At 35.8% G+C, this 14,177-nt stretch overlaps 2 protein-coding genes across 2 annotated transcripts in view; one reads left to right on the top strand and one right to left on the bottom strand.

Annotated features, from left to right (window-relative positions):
* Positions 1-14,177, top strand: part of LOC128997751 (flotillin-2) — a 309,529-nt gene that overhangs the window by 273,364 nt on the left and 21,988 nt on the right. The gene's annotated exons all lie outside the window — the stretch shown is intronic.
* LOC128998087 (uncharacterized) overlaps positions 1-14,177 on the bottom strand; it is a 28,364-nt gene that overhangs the window by 5,435 nt on the left and 8,752 nt on the right. Inside the window, exons 2-7 of the mRNA XM_054424080.1 lie at positions 9,360-9,568; positions 8,733-8,903; positions 6,945-8,442; positions 2,193-2,448; positions 1,080-1,335; positions 371-546 (exon numbers count right to left, since the gene is read on the bottom strand). Coding sequence (XP_054280055.1) covers positions 371-546; positions 1,080-1,335; positions 2,193-2,448; positions 6,945-8,442; positions 8,733-8,903; positions 9,360-9,568 — 2,566 coding nt within the window. The remainder of the gene's footprint in view (positions 1-370; positions 547-1,079; positions 1,336-2,192; positions 2,449-6,944; positions 8,443-8,732; positions 8,904-9,359; positions 9,569-14,177) is intronic.

Genomic DNA, 14,177 nt, shown 5'->3' with positions numbered 1-14,177 from the left:
ATGTTCTCTAACAAAAGGGTAATGTTAGATAGCTTGGATAGTAACAAAACGAAGGTCTGAAGGATTACTTAAAAAAAAAATATTATTTGAAAATATGCACATTTCAATGATTTAAATATATGCAAAATAAAAATAGAAACAATTGTAGAGCTTTGAAAGGATGAGTTTACACTTGTTCCCAACCTAACCTTATTGTCGAGTTTTATAAAAATCAAAAGATGTATAATTAAGTACACAATTTAAGAGACTTGAAAGTGCTCTTACAGATCGCGTATCAAAATAGGGAAATCCAGGATAGGGAAGTTGATACTTGAGACATCACATGGTACGCACCTAGATTAAATTACTAATGGCCCAAGTAAGTTGTTACCTGGTAGCCAATCTCCTGGCCGGCCTCTAGGAATACATCGGTGATCGGTGAGTAGAACTTGTAGTGCTCCACTGTGAGGTAGCCGTCCTTGCCATGGTAGTAGGAGTCCCTCAACTCTGGGATTCTCATATCCTCGGACTTCATGAAGTAGGGAAGCACATCGCGGTAACTCCATCCTGCAGTAACAATCAATCTTTTGGTCACAATGTCAAAATGAAAGGACACAAATTCACCAACATTTTGATATTTTTTAACCTTGAACAGTCATCAAAATTATATTCTATTCTTCTCAAACTTGTCTTCCAAATGCCTTAAGTTGCTCCTGAAATCTTCAGTTTGTAATACAATAATGATATTGAAGTAAATAATATTCAAACTACTAAACATTTGATTCTCTGATTGTACTTTTTAATGTTTTTATATTAATATTGATGCAAATCAGAAAAATAATTTAAATAATTAGATCAGCTGATTAAATCAATTCATCTAGAAATGGATGTAACCATAATTTTTTGATGGAGTTGTTTTATAGTGGCTTGAAACATCAAAGAGGGTTCTTTAAATTCTCACACTGTGGAAATACACTCTCAAGTATTTCGGAATTGTATTGTTAAATCACAGTATTTGCATAAAATTTATCGCTCAAATAACAGAAAAACTATTCTTATATTGAACGGTTGGATCAATCGTCATTCTCTAGAGTTTGTACCTGGATTGCCAAGCTGTTCCCACAAGTCGTAGTCCCTGGCATTCCCTCTGATGTAGAGCATAGCATTGAGCACACTTGACCCTCCGATGACCTTCCCCCTGGGCCAGTTGCAGCGTCGCTCCTTCATCCCTAGACAGGCTGCCTCTGAGGGCTCTGTCTTGTATTGCCAGTCAAGTGGGGACAGCTGCAGCGCAGGATAGGCAAAGGGAAGATCACTCAGGACAATCTCCTCTCCACCAGCCTCAATCAGCAGCACCTTGACAGTTGTGGTTAGTTATATTAAAGACTATACAGCATCCCCAAGAAGTACAGGAACTGATTTTTTTCAACCAATGCAGATAATGCTTTGAAGGTCCACGAACAAGTATCATACCTAAAATCTACTATTTTAACCTATCAAGTTTTCCATCCTACTGGGGACAGTCCACAAGGAGTTAGTAAAGAATCTTGAATGAAATCATAGCTTGAGTAAATAAAAAGTAGGTATTAGGAGAATTCAGTTCGATACCTGACCCCAAAATATTAATCCTGGCCCAAATGGCAGTATTTTAAAATGACCAATTTTAACGTGTCGAATAAAGCTTGGTTGTCAAACCCTGGGAATCCATAGTGCATGTGAAAAAAAACATTTCTGAATTGTGAATTACTCTACACCACTATTCAAAAACGGTGAAGGAGGAAGCTTATGAACATTTTCTGCTTGTCACTTCATGACAAAACTTCAGTTGTTCTAGATAATTTTTTTGTTAAGCCTCAATTTTTTAACTTAGAACCGTCACTGTTTCGGCTAGGATGAAACAGATTCGCGGAACTTTTTATTCTTCTCAGAGACCTTTAATTTAAAAATGTATTACTCGACCTTGGCCCTTTTTAAAGATTTCCTTCTGACTTCTTGTTATCTTTTCCCAGTATGATAGAAAGATATTATATTTTATTCAAAAAGTAAATTTTAGGTATAATACTTTAGTATAAATATTCTCCCTACATTCTCTGCAGCAGTTCAAAACTAAAATATCATCTGGGACTATCATTTGGGAAACCTGTATGTATCCAAATCAGTATACTCGTTTTTTCCTTAGTAAATATTTTCCTGAAACTTTTTATACAACTCACCTTCCACTCCGGGTTCTCGGAGAGTCTGTTGGCGAGGACGGCCCCTGCTGACCCTCCTCCTACGATGATGAAGTCATACTCATCGTTGAGTGTTAGAGGCCCCAGGTCACTCAGTCTGCGGTTTACCGTATCCTCTATGTCCGGACGGAACAGAGAGATTGTCAGTCGTACCAACATCACAAAGCTGATGCTCGGACCGTAGGACATTGCTATCCTCGAAGTCGAGTACATTCGCAGTGTTTGTCCGTCCATGGTGCTGAAAGAGTTTTATCGAATGATTTAATGAGTTTTTGAACAAAAGTAGTTTGTTTCGTGAGCTGAAGAGAGTGCTCACTTTTTGTCATCATATACATCTACTCTAGGACCACCAATGCTAATCATTACCATATCACATAATTGGCTTGAAAATCAATTATTATTGTATTCTTAGTTTAACAATAGAAAAGCATTAGCAAAACTATGTTATTAATCACATTACAAACAGAAATTTGAAAACTTAAAACAATAAAATTATACATAACAAAAACAAAAGTATTCTTTCCATCAACTCCCAAAGTATTATTTTCACAGTACCTTTGATGTGTTGTTTTCTTGTTGTGAACATTCTGTCCCGTTACTACAGCTAAAAAGTCAAAAGTTCTGAAGGAAAAGTTTTAAAAAAGAACTGAAGAACCTATGTTTAGAAGATTAACTGGTTTTAATGACTTAAATGTAATTTTGAAGATTATTAAATAAGTTGGTGCACCTATAGAATGGTGGTTTTCATTAAACCATGTTTTATGATTTGTATATTGGAGTTAATCGAGTGTTCATTGTGAAATATGTGCTGTGTTGATACCAAACATCCACATAGGATGACCTAATACCAACAAATTCAACTCAGGTACTCAGTCAGAACTTGGTGAGTTCAGTGACTTCTATAGGTAACTAACTGTTTTGTGAGCCTGATAACACACACAACACTTAAACATTTATTAGGTTGTAATTTTATTCAATTATTAACTGGTTTTGTTCAACTAATCAATTGTTTATTTTTTTCCAGAATTTTTTTGAAATCTGGTAGTTTTCTGTGTTCAATTTTCTCAATCTTAAACACTGATATTTATTTTCTATTTTAGTCCTTTTACAGCCAAGTTAACCATCATGGAGGCATGGTTTTGCAGACCTCTCTCTACTCACTAGATAATTTATAGGTTTTGTCTATTTCTCATGGGAACTTGGGGGCTTACGACTTATGGAGAAACAAAATTCTATAAGTGAATAAAATTGTTTGTATGTTGTCGTTAATAAAGATAAAGATTTGTTAGTGTTTAAAGAATACTCACCAGAAACATTTTCAATGTATGAGTTAATATTGTTTAAACGTCCTAAAATGCTATGTTTGTGAAACTTGACAAGCATTCAAAGCAAATCTAAGTGCTGGTAAAGGAAACCACAACTGTCAATATTTTTAAGACAATAGGTCTCTGCATTCTGGGAAACAATTTTCTTGTTATTTCGTAATTGCAAATCATAATTATAAATGGTTTGATTAAAACAAATTATGCAGCAAATAGTGTGACGATAAAAAATAAAAAAATAAAAGCATATATAATAGTAAAATCTAGTATAATTAATTAAACTTTAGTATAATTATATTGCTCTTTTGATGCTGTTTTCCCTATGAAATGAACTTTAAACTATCAACTCACCATGAATGGCATCAGCACTCGGGGCAGTAATGACCAATGGGTGTCAGCGACTGAGGTGCTTCATCATAGCTATTGCTGACGTAGTGTCATACCGTGTTTGTATACAAATACAGCCGCAGCCATTACCGCTTACCTGGCTCAGTCAAGGCCTCGGTCTCATAATATCAATGTTGATCACAACAATATCAAGTTCAACACCCTCTACAGTCTGTTATGTAAAGCATCTACCTTAGGTTAACCATACTTCATGAATTGTAAAAAAATTAGCTTAAGATTGCTTCATTAATGTCTTCCTTGATATTGTGTTTTCAACCAGAGTAGGAGATTGTTTACCATGAGGTACATTAAATATTATCTCATATTATGCTGAACATATCCTAGGTTACCGTATCAACTTGGATAGTTTGGTCTCAGAAATTTTAAAGCAATGTAGATAATGTAGATAATGTAGAACCTGATACTGAGTTATTAAACATTCACTTTAAGTAGAGATCTCTACAGATGCTACCTGAAGTGAACTGTTGTAAAACATAACGAAACAACAATGCAACAATGGAAACAGCTGATTCAGTATGGAACAATGCTTTTGGGACAGTCTATAGTAAACGGTTGGATTGTTCATGGTCCAGCCATCGTGAATAGTGAGTAGAAACACTGAATTGTCTGTTTTGGCAATTTGTTTTACCAAATATACAAGATCCACTCAATCGCTTCATGGACTATGACACAATCGCCACGTTAAATTACATGAAATAGTATTGTACCTAAGTTTGGTTTACTTCTTGGCTGAATATTTCATGTCCAAAACAAATTGTTAAGCTGTTTCGTAATGTTGAGTTCAAAGATTTGACACTAACATAAATAGAAAGTAACATTACATCAAAAAGTTTACACTTGCAAATATATGCAACACAATCAAAGATCACACACAAGCATGCGGTGATGTTTACCATTGAGCTTTAAAACTTTTATATTCTTCAAGTTTTTAAAATTGTTATCACTGCCACAAAAATCTATGGCAATAACCCTTTTCTTCCTATCATCAATACACATCAATCAATGACTTAGCTATTGAATTGGTGCTTGGTGACTAGTATCCACTTTTTCCTGTTCTAGCGCCAAGGATATTAAAAATTCTATATACATACCGACATCTCTACTGAATTCAAGTTATTTATTGTCAAAAGAATGAGACCATACACCTCTTACAGTGTTCGCTATGTTCTCTTATTTTCAGCACTTGTCAAGGTATATTGGAATCCAACACAGCTTAGTCTAGGTGAACAGGTTTGAAGATGGGGCTGAGGGCCTTGTCCCCATAAACCAGATAGCATCATATTAAGCCTTCTATTTAGTATTGCAATCACAGTTATGTTAAATAATGGATTATAGTACTTTTATAATATTGATTTTACTTTCGAGGTGGCGCTGTTTTAATATCATAGCTAAACTTAATTTTTTTGCATTACAAAATTTAACAGCTTCCATACTGAAGCAGAACAGTTTGGTACTTTAGTGTTCAAACAATAGTAAGCAAGATTCCAATTTTATTCATGTGTTGATTGTTAGGTTTTTTTAGACTCAGACATGTGTTTGTTCTAAATATTGTATACAAACACAATTTGGTCCCTTTCATGATGCAATTTTGTTATAGGTAATCTTTGCACATTATAAAAAGTTTTAAATCAGTTGTGGTTTTGTACATTGTTAATTACAGATATCAAATAAAGTTTCAGTCTGAGAAATTTTGTGTTCTAGGTACGGTATGGAATTGACGATATTGTATTGTAATATTTCGACGACAAATTCACATATTTCCATTGCACAGTCCATCAAATATGGTTAGCACGTTTTATGCAGTCTATATAAGTTATGTATCGGTTATCGAGGTTTTTGGAGGCAATAATTAAACAGGCAACAATAATATTACTATATTTAAAATTATCACAGTGTGGGAGCTGGTATACGTGAATATTCCAGTCAGTTTATGTACAATAAATGCAATGGTACGCTCTTACAATATTTGTTGTCCAAACAAAATTTACAGTAATCTATAAAATAAAAATACCTCCTAACCTCAAAATAGAACTGAAAAAATCAACTTCACTAATTTTAGGGCTGCAAAACAATATTGAATGTTTTCAATCTCAATTAGTTCATTCAGATGAGATATTTACCTTTGATTGATTGAAGTAGTATCCAAGAACCAAGTAGGATTTCAAAGAGAACAAAGGACTGATAAATACTGAAATAGAGAAGAGAACATAAGATGCATACTTAGGTCTTTACAATGGACAATGTTGATTGGATTCTCTGTCTGTCAGCAACTTAACATCTAAACTTGCTTATTGTTTGCTATTTAGTTGCTTATGTCACATTTCCTGTATTCTGTACAACAAAGCTTTTCTCAAAGACTAATAATCTTTAAACACTCAAGGCCAGTTACACTACTCTATTGAGTAAAACATACCGTTTCCGTTTTTTACATTGTACATCATTCATTATTATAAAATTGTTCATTTAATTGCATTACATGTATGCATTAATTACTAAATGTCATGATCATAACTAAATTATACTATCTACATTTGTCAAAGAATCCTTTGGCATTTCGAGGTACGCTTATTACTAAATGGCACTAACTATAATAAATTATATTGTTTACAATTTTCCCAATAAAATTACTCAAGTTATGTGAAAATATTTTTGAGACACTAAACCTTTTTAAATTGTTTCGACACTGTCTTTTTGAATTTTTATGATAAATAGTGAACTTAGTATCTCTTATTTGTAATTTAATAAGAGGATTTTAGAAACATTTACTGGCATCTTTTTGTTTCTACTTCTTGCCCGACTGATGTGATCATCATGTGTTTGTCCTTGGTTGGTGTGTTGTAGACATTCCAGGAGTCTAGAACTAGAAGCACTCCTTCAGATCATCCATATATCCTTGGAGGGTACCAGGACAGGCAAATCGCTTGAAAGTCTTTCCAGACAGTCCGAGTGTGTTATTTAATGCTAGCATTAAATTGGATGCTTTTCCAATCACAATAAATATTACCTCAGGGGTATTTGATTGTCCCAATACGCCTTGATCATATCCGCACCTTTCTCCGCAATCATTATAACTGGGGCGTTTGTGTTGCCACTGACGAGGTTGGGCATGATGGAAGCATCTATCACTCTTAGCCCTCTCACCCCGTACACCTTAAGTTCAGGATCTACTACAGCAGACTGGTCCCAATAAGGTCCCATCTTGCAGGTGCCTACAGGATGGTAGATGGTCACAGAGTAGTGCCTAATCATGCACTCCCAGTAGGCATCCGTGTAGAGAGGTACTTTGGTGCATCCTGGGAACGGAATATTGTGCAACCTGCTGCCAAATTTCTGGAAGGATTTTGTCCGGCTCATGGCTATTATGATCTTAACTCCTTCTACCAACGTTTTCATGTCAAAGTCATCAAAGAAGTAGTTTGGGTATATCAAAGGATAGTCCAAAGGATTTTTGCTCCTCAGTTTGATCAAGCCACGACTTCGCGGTCTCAACAGCACCGGAATCGCTGACCAGACATCTTTGTTGCTTATCGGTTCGTATACGGTGTTGTATAGGTTCTCTGTAATCCCGTGAGCTTTCCTTATTTGATTTCCTCCATCAGAACTGGTAGATCCGGAACAGAAGTGGAACTCGATGTCAGGAAAGTCATCGGACGCGTTGGCATACTTGGTGTTGACAAACGCGAGTCCTTCTACACCTCCTAGGACCGTCAGTGGGCCGTCTCCCATAGTGGCATACCTCAGGACTGCCGGCACGTTCTCGTACCTCTCCTGAACTAAGGATACCTCTTGGTTCACCATGAACGTGAATCCTCCTAGACCGATGTGATCTTGCAAGTTCTCGCCGACTCGGAGATCCTGTATGACAGGAATGTTCAGTTCACTCAAGTGCTCCTTTGGACCGATCCCTGACAACATGAGGATTTGAGGAGATCCCACTGATCCTGCTGATAATATCACTTCCTTCCTCGCTCGTGTGATTATTTTCTCACCTTCCCTCAGATACTCTACGCCAAAAGCCAGTTTTGACACTGGATCTATCAGGACTCTTGTCACCTGAGAGTTCATCGCTACATGTAGATTATTCCTAAGTCTGGCTGATCTAAGGAAAGCCTTGCCTGTACTACATCTCGCACCTCTTCGTATCGTACCTTGAGGAATCATAAATCCTGTCTGGAACTCTCCATTGATGTCTCTGTTCTCGTAGCCCATCTCTACGCCTGCTTGTATGAAGGCTGCAGCCAAGGGTGTGTGCCACGGAGCCTCTTGCACGGTTAAGTATCCTCCAGTCGAGTGGTAATAGTTCCGTCCTAAGTAGGGATTTCGGTTGTCCTCAGATTTTTTGAAGTAATAGAGAGCCTCCTTTGAGCCCCATCCCTTGTTGCCCAAAGACTCCCAGATGTCGTAGTCTTTCTTGTTCCCTCGTACGTAAAGCATGTAATTGAGCACACTGGATCCTCCAAGTACTTTTCCCCTGGGCCAGTTGCATCGCTGATTGTTCATACCTGGAACAGTAGAGACAATCATTAATTTGTGGATTTGTTTATTTGAACTTTATGGATACATAATAAAAATACTTACATTTTAGACCAAGCAATACAAATATTCGTTATGTATAAGTTTGTATACAGGTTCCAATCCAGGCTTTGATTCATTTTCAGGTAAGACCTAATCCAATTCCAGGTTGTGTTTGTACATTTTGAGTTTTCCAAGTCTAGTGTGTAGCTTATTTTTCTAATCATCTGACACTCTTAAAACTCACGCAATAAATTTATCTGTACGAAAGTGTACATACCCAAGCAGGCGGTGCCCTGTGGCTCAGTCTTGTACTTCCAGTCGAGTTGGCTCAGTTGTAGGTAGGCCGCTAACAAAGGCACGTCAGAGATCTCAGTTTCATCCCCTCCAGCCTCTAGTAGCAGCACCGTCCAACCCTCCATCTCAGACAGTCTATTGGCCAACACCGCTCCTTCACATGGACAAGCAAATGTCTTTCACTGTGAATCTCAGTGCATCTTGAATTTAATTTTGTTATACCGCATTTTTTAGAATCAAAATACTTTGTGAACATCAAATTTCTCGATTTTAATAGTAAACATTACATAGCGATAAAAGGTTGTTTGGAAAAGATCTCTAATTGTTGTTTGCATATAAAATAACTTGGTTGGACTATGTTTTGGAATTATTACTACTATTTTGGAAAATATCACTGGTTATTATATCATTAACATTACTATTGTTTAATTTGTTTTATTAATAGTTTTAAATTATGTCTAATTATTTTCATTTAGGCTTAACATCTGAGTGTCTTAAAGTTTGGTTTCAAATGCTTCTAATGTCCCTAATAAAATATTAGGTGTAAAAACAGTAAAAAAATAATTGGTATAATGATCGATAGTTTCTTATCAACACATAATAAACTTACCTGCGGAACCACCCCCTATAACGATAAAGTCGTATTCTCGAAGTATGTTGGTCGTAGGGACGTCAATGGGTCTGGACTCCGGGTCTAACATCTCGTAGTGGAAGTACGCCATGGCGGCGACCAGGAGGGGAGCGAACCAGGCGACCGAGGAGGCGGCGTTGACTGCAGCTCCTGCTAGCGACACCGGCAACGCCGCGACACCACTCATCCTGCACAAACCATCAGAAACTTACCAATAACTACTTGAATTTACGCTCCTTGCTCTTAAAAATGCTCGATCTACTAGACTAATGTATTAGAGGAGAAAAACGACGGCTGAAGAGGACTAAGTCCTAAAACAACCTCAGTCCAGCATGGTTTCAGCTCACTGGATTGGAACGTCACGAAGATCAGATCAGAGAAAGAAAAACAAGCTATGAGATCATGTAACAGAAATAATAGAGCATCAAGAACTGGTTGAAATACAAAAAAAAAATGGAATGTTGGCTGTTCTCTAATGCTTGGAATGAATTATCCAAACCACATAATGGACCAAAATTTATCCAGCACTAAATGAACATTATAAATAAAGAGGTGACATAAATTTAACAACTTAAACTTGTCAACATTATATAATCCACCACGGTTACGCTTTGTATTGTCCGTGATTTATTACGAATATGGATAATATGGAAAATATTCTACGGTTTCGATATTCATCTCGATCTCATTATGTTAAATAATCCCCAAAACGAAACCTTATTTTTTTATTAACGATTGTTTCTAAGTAGTGACTAAGATGATGATGGTGTCGATTGAATGAATGTTTCCATTAACTGTTCCTTGTCAGATTTCTATTAGTTTCACATGTGTTTGCTTCGTCGCTATTACAACACTTATAACGTATGTTTTGATCCGTAACTATTGACGTCATACAACTCTAACTCGTCACTTACAAGTCCAAATACTTTGACGACTTCAAAGTTTATAGAAACTCGACTTGCTGGGACTTAACTCACCATATCATTACTTAGTGTTCTGGCCTATAGTTTTCTCAACAATCAAATTTCCTTAACCATTGCCTTCTGCTGAGTAGCTTTCTGCAGTTGAGGTATTTCTGAATTACCAATGACTCTCTAGTTGTCAGTGAAACCATGTCATACTTTCTCTGTTGCTAAGAAAGGTGAATGTGTTCTATATATCTGTCTGTCTCGCTCACCAAATGCTACTGGTTGGCGCATTGTTATTGTTGTTTGTATTTGTTGTCGTTTTACGGTGTTGTTTATTTTATGTGCAGCTTAGTCGAGCTTAGCTTAGTCTAGTGTACAAAAACGGCATTTTCAATTATTAGATACGCTAACGCCTAAAGTTTTGCGGTCATGCTGGGATTGAACCTGTCTTTCTCTCGCACCTAACTCAAAGACCAGCAGGCTAGCAACACTCACATGTAAAAGACTAATCTTCCAGAATTTTATAAATTGTTATGGCAATTGTCAAAAACCCATTCATTGGGAGATAAAGACAGAGTCAATAACAATTAAATGGTATTGATTTTTAGATTAATTCAATTTTCCTTAAGTACTTACGCCTTATGTCACCGTGGTAGATGCAAAAATATTATTGATGAAATAGTATAGTTATTTGTGTAACTAGTGGGCGAAGTGGCACTTTGCTGCACAGGAGATAAATAATTACGCACGAGTCGTAGGCGAGTGTGGAAAATTTCTCGTGTGCAGCAAAGGCAGTTTGCACTCGTCTTACACATTATATTTTCCGTACAGTTAATATAAATCATATAAATAATTAGTCTTTCCAACACTGTACAACACATTTTTAGGTTAGGTTAAATCCAAACATTGAACGAAATAGGAAACGCTGCACCAGCTGATCGTTGTCGTAATATCAAGTGTTGCCCACTTATTTTCAAGCGTACACGGATTTCATGCATAATAAAAGCACGCTGTTTTTTGTTGTTTGGTTGGAATACTGGTGTGCGCCAAAGTAAGGCTTTCTGTACTATATTCTGTGCAAAGAAGTCCACTTTGTCAGGTGACTGTAAGAAAAAATATTATAGCTATGCCTATTTTGATAATATTACGTAACCTTCAGCATTATTTTGTTGTGTTATTATGACCAACAATGAATTTTACAATTTAACCATTAACAGTTTCATAATAATTATACACTACATAATGTTGTGCTAGCCACGTTTTACACTATGCATTGTGATTTTTCAACATAAAAAAATCTTCCTAATTTGATTCACCCTGTTGTTAATAATTTAATTGACCAATTATAAACAAACGAGGAAACAGTGTTCAGCGGTTAAAGTAGATATTATCGTATAACTGTGGTGGTCGACCTTGATAACACGTCGAAATGTCGATCACATGACCCATCTTGTTGATGGCTTAATGGCATTCAATTATATATATTATTATTATAATAATAGGACTATTTTTCTCAAGAGCTTAGAATCTATAGAAATGTTTTGTGAATTGTAATTTAACACTCATATTTGAACAACTAAGACGACGAATGTTAGTTCTTTGGGAGTTTTTTTTTACGATAAACATGAGAAACATTTTTTTTAAATAAACTTTCGAGATACTGTAGTTCTTTTTTAATGCAAGTTTTTCAACGAAATAATCACATACACATTGATAATATAATTGTAAACCCACTTAAACATTATACAAACTTATTTGCATCGGAGTTTTAAGATTTAGCTCGTATGAATCAAATTATTTGTATTTCATAAATGATCAGTATAGGGAAGACTTTTGAGGTATCTTATTTTACTATTTTTAACAGATGTATGCAATCATTGTGGTTATATTTGAGCTTATTTGCCGTACGTACTCCTAAACATAAGAATTATTATTTTCAAATAAATAATTTACCCTTACTAGGATGTTAATTACTGATTATAATCTCCCCGCGCCAATCATACAAATTAATGCATTCAGTGGAAAGTTGTTAATGATATTTATTTACTCGACTCCTATGTTTACCTGCGTTGTTAAGTCGTCATAAACACAATTAAGTGTTTGTAAACCCCCATTTCCTCGTATGAGTATTACATACAATTTGTGAATTTCATATTCGAGTCAAAATCAATGGTTCTATCAGTGGAAATGTTCTACATGGTAATCACGTTGCCAGCTACGAACTAAATTTCGATAAATGTAATGTAAATTGATTTTTAATGTTACTCGGATGGGTGACTGAGTGGATATTGTGTTTACACTAAAGTCCGGAGATTTTTATTGATCGATTCTGAATACTGTATGTCGTTATGTGATTGTGGAAGTTGCGATTCTTGGCATTGGTCTCTTCTCTTGTTAAAATCATGCGTTCAAGCGAACTTCATAGCAACAAACCTGCAGACTTAGCGAATTTCCATTTGCCTGATTGGATTTACACTAAAATTTCTCCTTTAAATTATCACATTTATTCCCTATTTAAATAGAATTAGTTTCACGAGTACTTAGGTTTGCTGCAACAGGGAGGGTAAAAAAGTGTTTTTTTTGTTGTAAAATGTTAATACTGTAGTTTAGTAAGAAATGAATATATTTTCCAAATTTGATGAAACAGTTGACTTATTCTCCATAAGAATAACATAGGAATTTTAAATTTAAATTTTTTGGAATTTTCTCCGTAACCATTAGGCGCATAATAACGCTTAAATATACTAAATCATTTGTTTTCCTTTAAGCTCTACAAAATGGTTTGGAAAGGAATTGCGAAATTTTGTGTTTTCAGGGTCAAAAATGGGAAACCCCTATTTTTACCCCATAAAACCCCCCGTAAACCTCGGTTCCCATAGTCCGATCATGCTGGTTCGCGAACTCGTTCGAACAAATGCAGTTTTACATGTTTGTTCGAAATTTAATCAAAATCTGATTATTTTTGCTCGATTTATCGTGATAACGGACATGTATATATCATAAATTGGAACGGATGGTGTTTTGGGCTTTTAGGGACCTCAAAACGAAAAAATAAATCGGTCCCGGGTCTTACCATGAGTACTACGGTAATAGCTTATTCCCTATATGGGAAATTCTCTAAAAGAGTTTTGACTGAACCGCAACCGCATAGTAACTACAAGAGTTTTTGCTGCAAAAAAACGTTTCAGAAAGATTATGTAACCGATTTAAAATAGTAAACAAGTGTAAAACTTGGCTGTAGAATCCTCGTTCGTGCTATGTAGAGGTCTGTAGAACGTTGAAATACAGACGTTTCCGTACGCAAAGTCCTGGCGTGGTGAACGTGTCTAATCCATTATCAACAGAGTTTGTCTGTGTTTGCACTCTCCTCAACAGCAGCAATGCAGTAGTGGCAATATATCACGTAGGTCCAAAACCTTCAACGAAGAGTTTTATATATTACGCATTTTTGAATTTGTATAGTTGTTTAGTAGGTTCTACTATGAAATTACTTTTCAAGTTACTCCAGGCTAGGCTTGAAGGTGCGGCACTACCACTTAAGATAAACTCTAAACTTTAGATAAACTCCTTGTTGATGGGCGGTATTTGAACCCGGGATCTCGTGGACCTAAGTCCCGCGCTCTACTACTAGACCAGCCGGCTCCATGTAAATTTGTACATCAATAACTTCCCAATCCATACAATTTCCTCTTCATCCCGACTTGTCTTAAAACACTGACACACTTCTTGTGTTTAGTTTCTAATTGATATACTGAGCTAATGGTGTTTTAAGATAAAATCTAAACATTTTTACATATTTTTGGTTTTATTATTAACATTATTTATCTAAAATCTATACACCTATGGTTCAAATTCAATTCTAGTTTGTAAAAGAAACTCCAGAAGACTG

This window comes from Macrosteles quadrilineatus, unplaced genomic scaffold (genome assembly GCF_028750875.1).
Source record: "Macrosteles quadrilineatus isolate MER2022 unplaced genomic scaffold, UCM_ALF_1.0 Scaffold_7__1_contigs__length_78375512, whole genome shotgun sequence".
Classification (NCBI taxonomy): Eukaryota; Metazoa; Arthropoda; class Insecta; order Hemiptera; family Cicadellidae; genus Macrosteles; species Macrosteles quadrilineatus.
The sequence above is the reverse complement of the archived record's forward strand: the minus strand, read 5'-3'. Positions and strand labels throughout refer to the sequence as shown.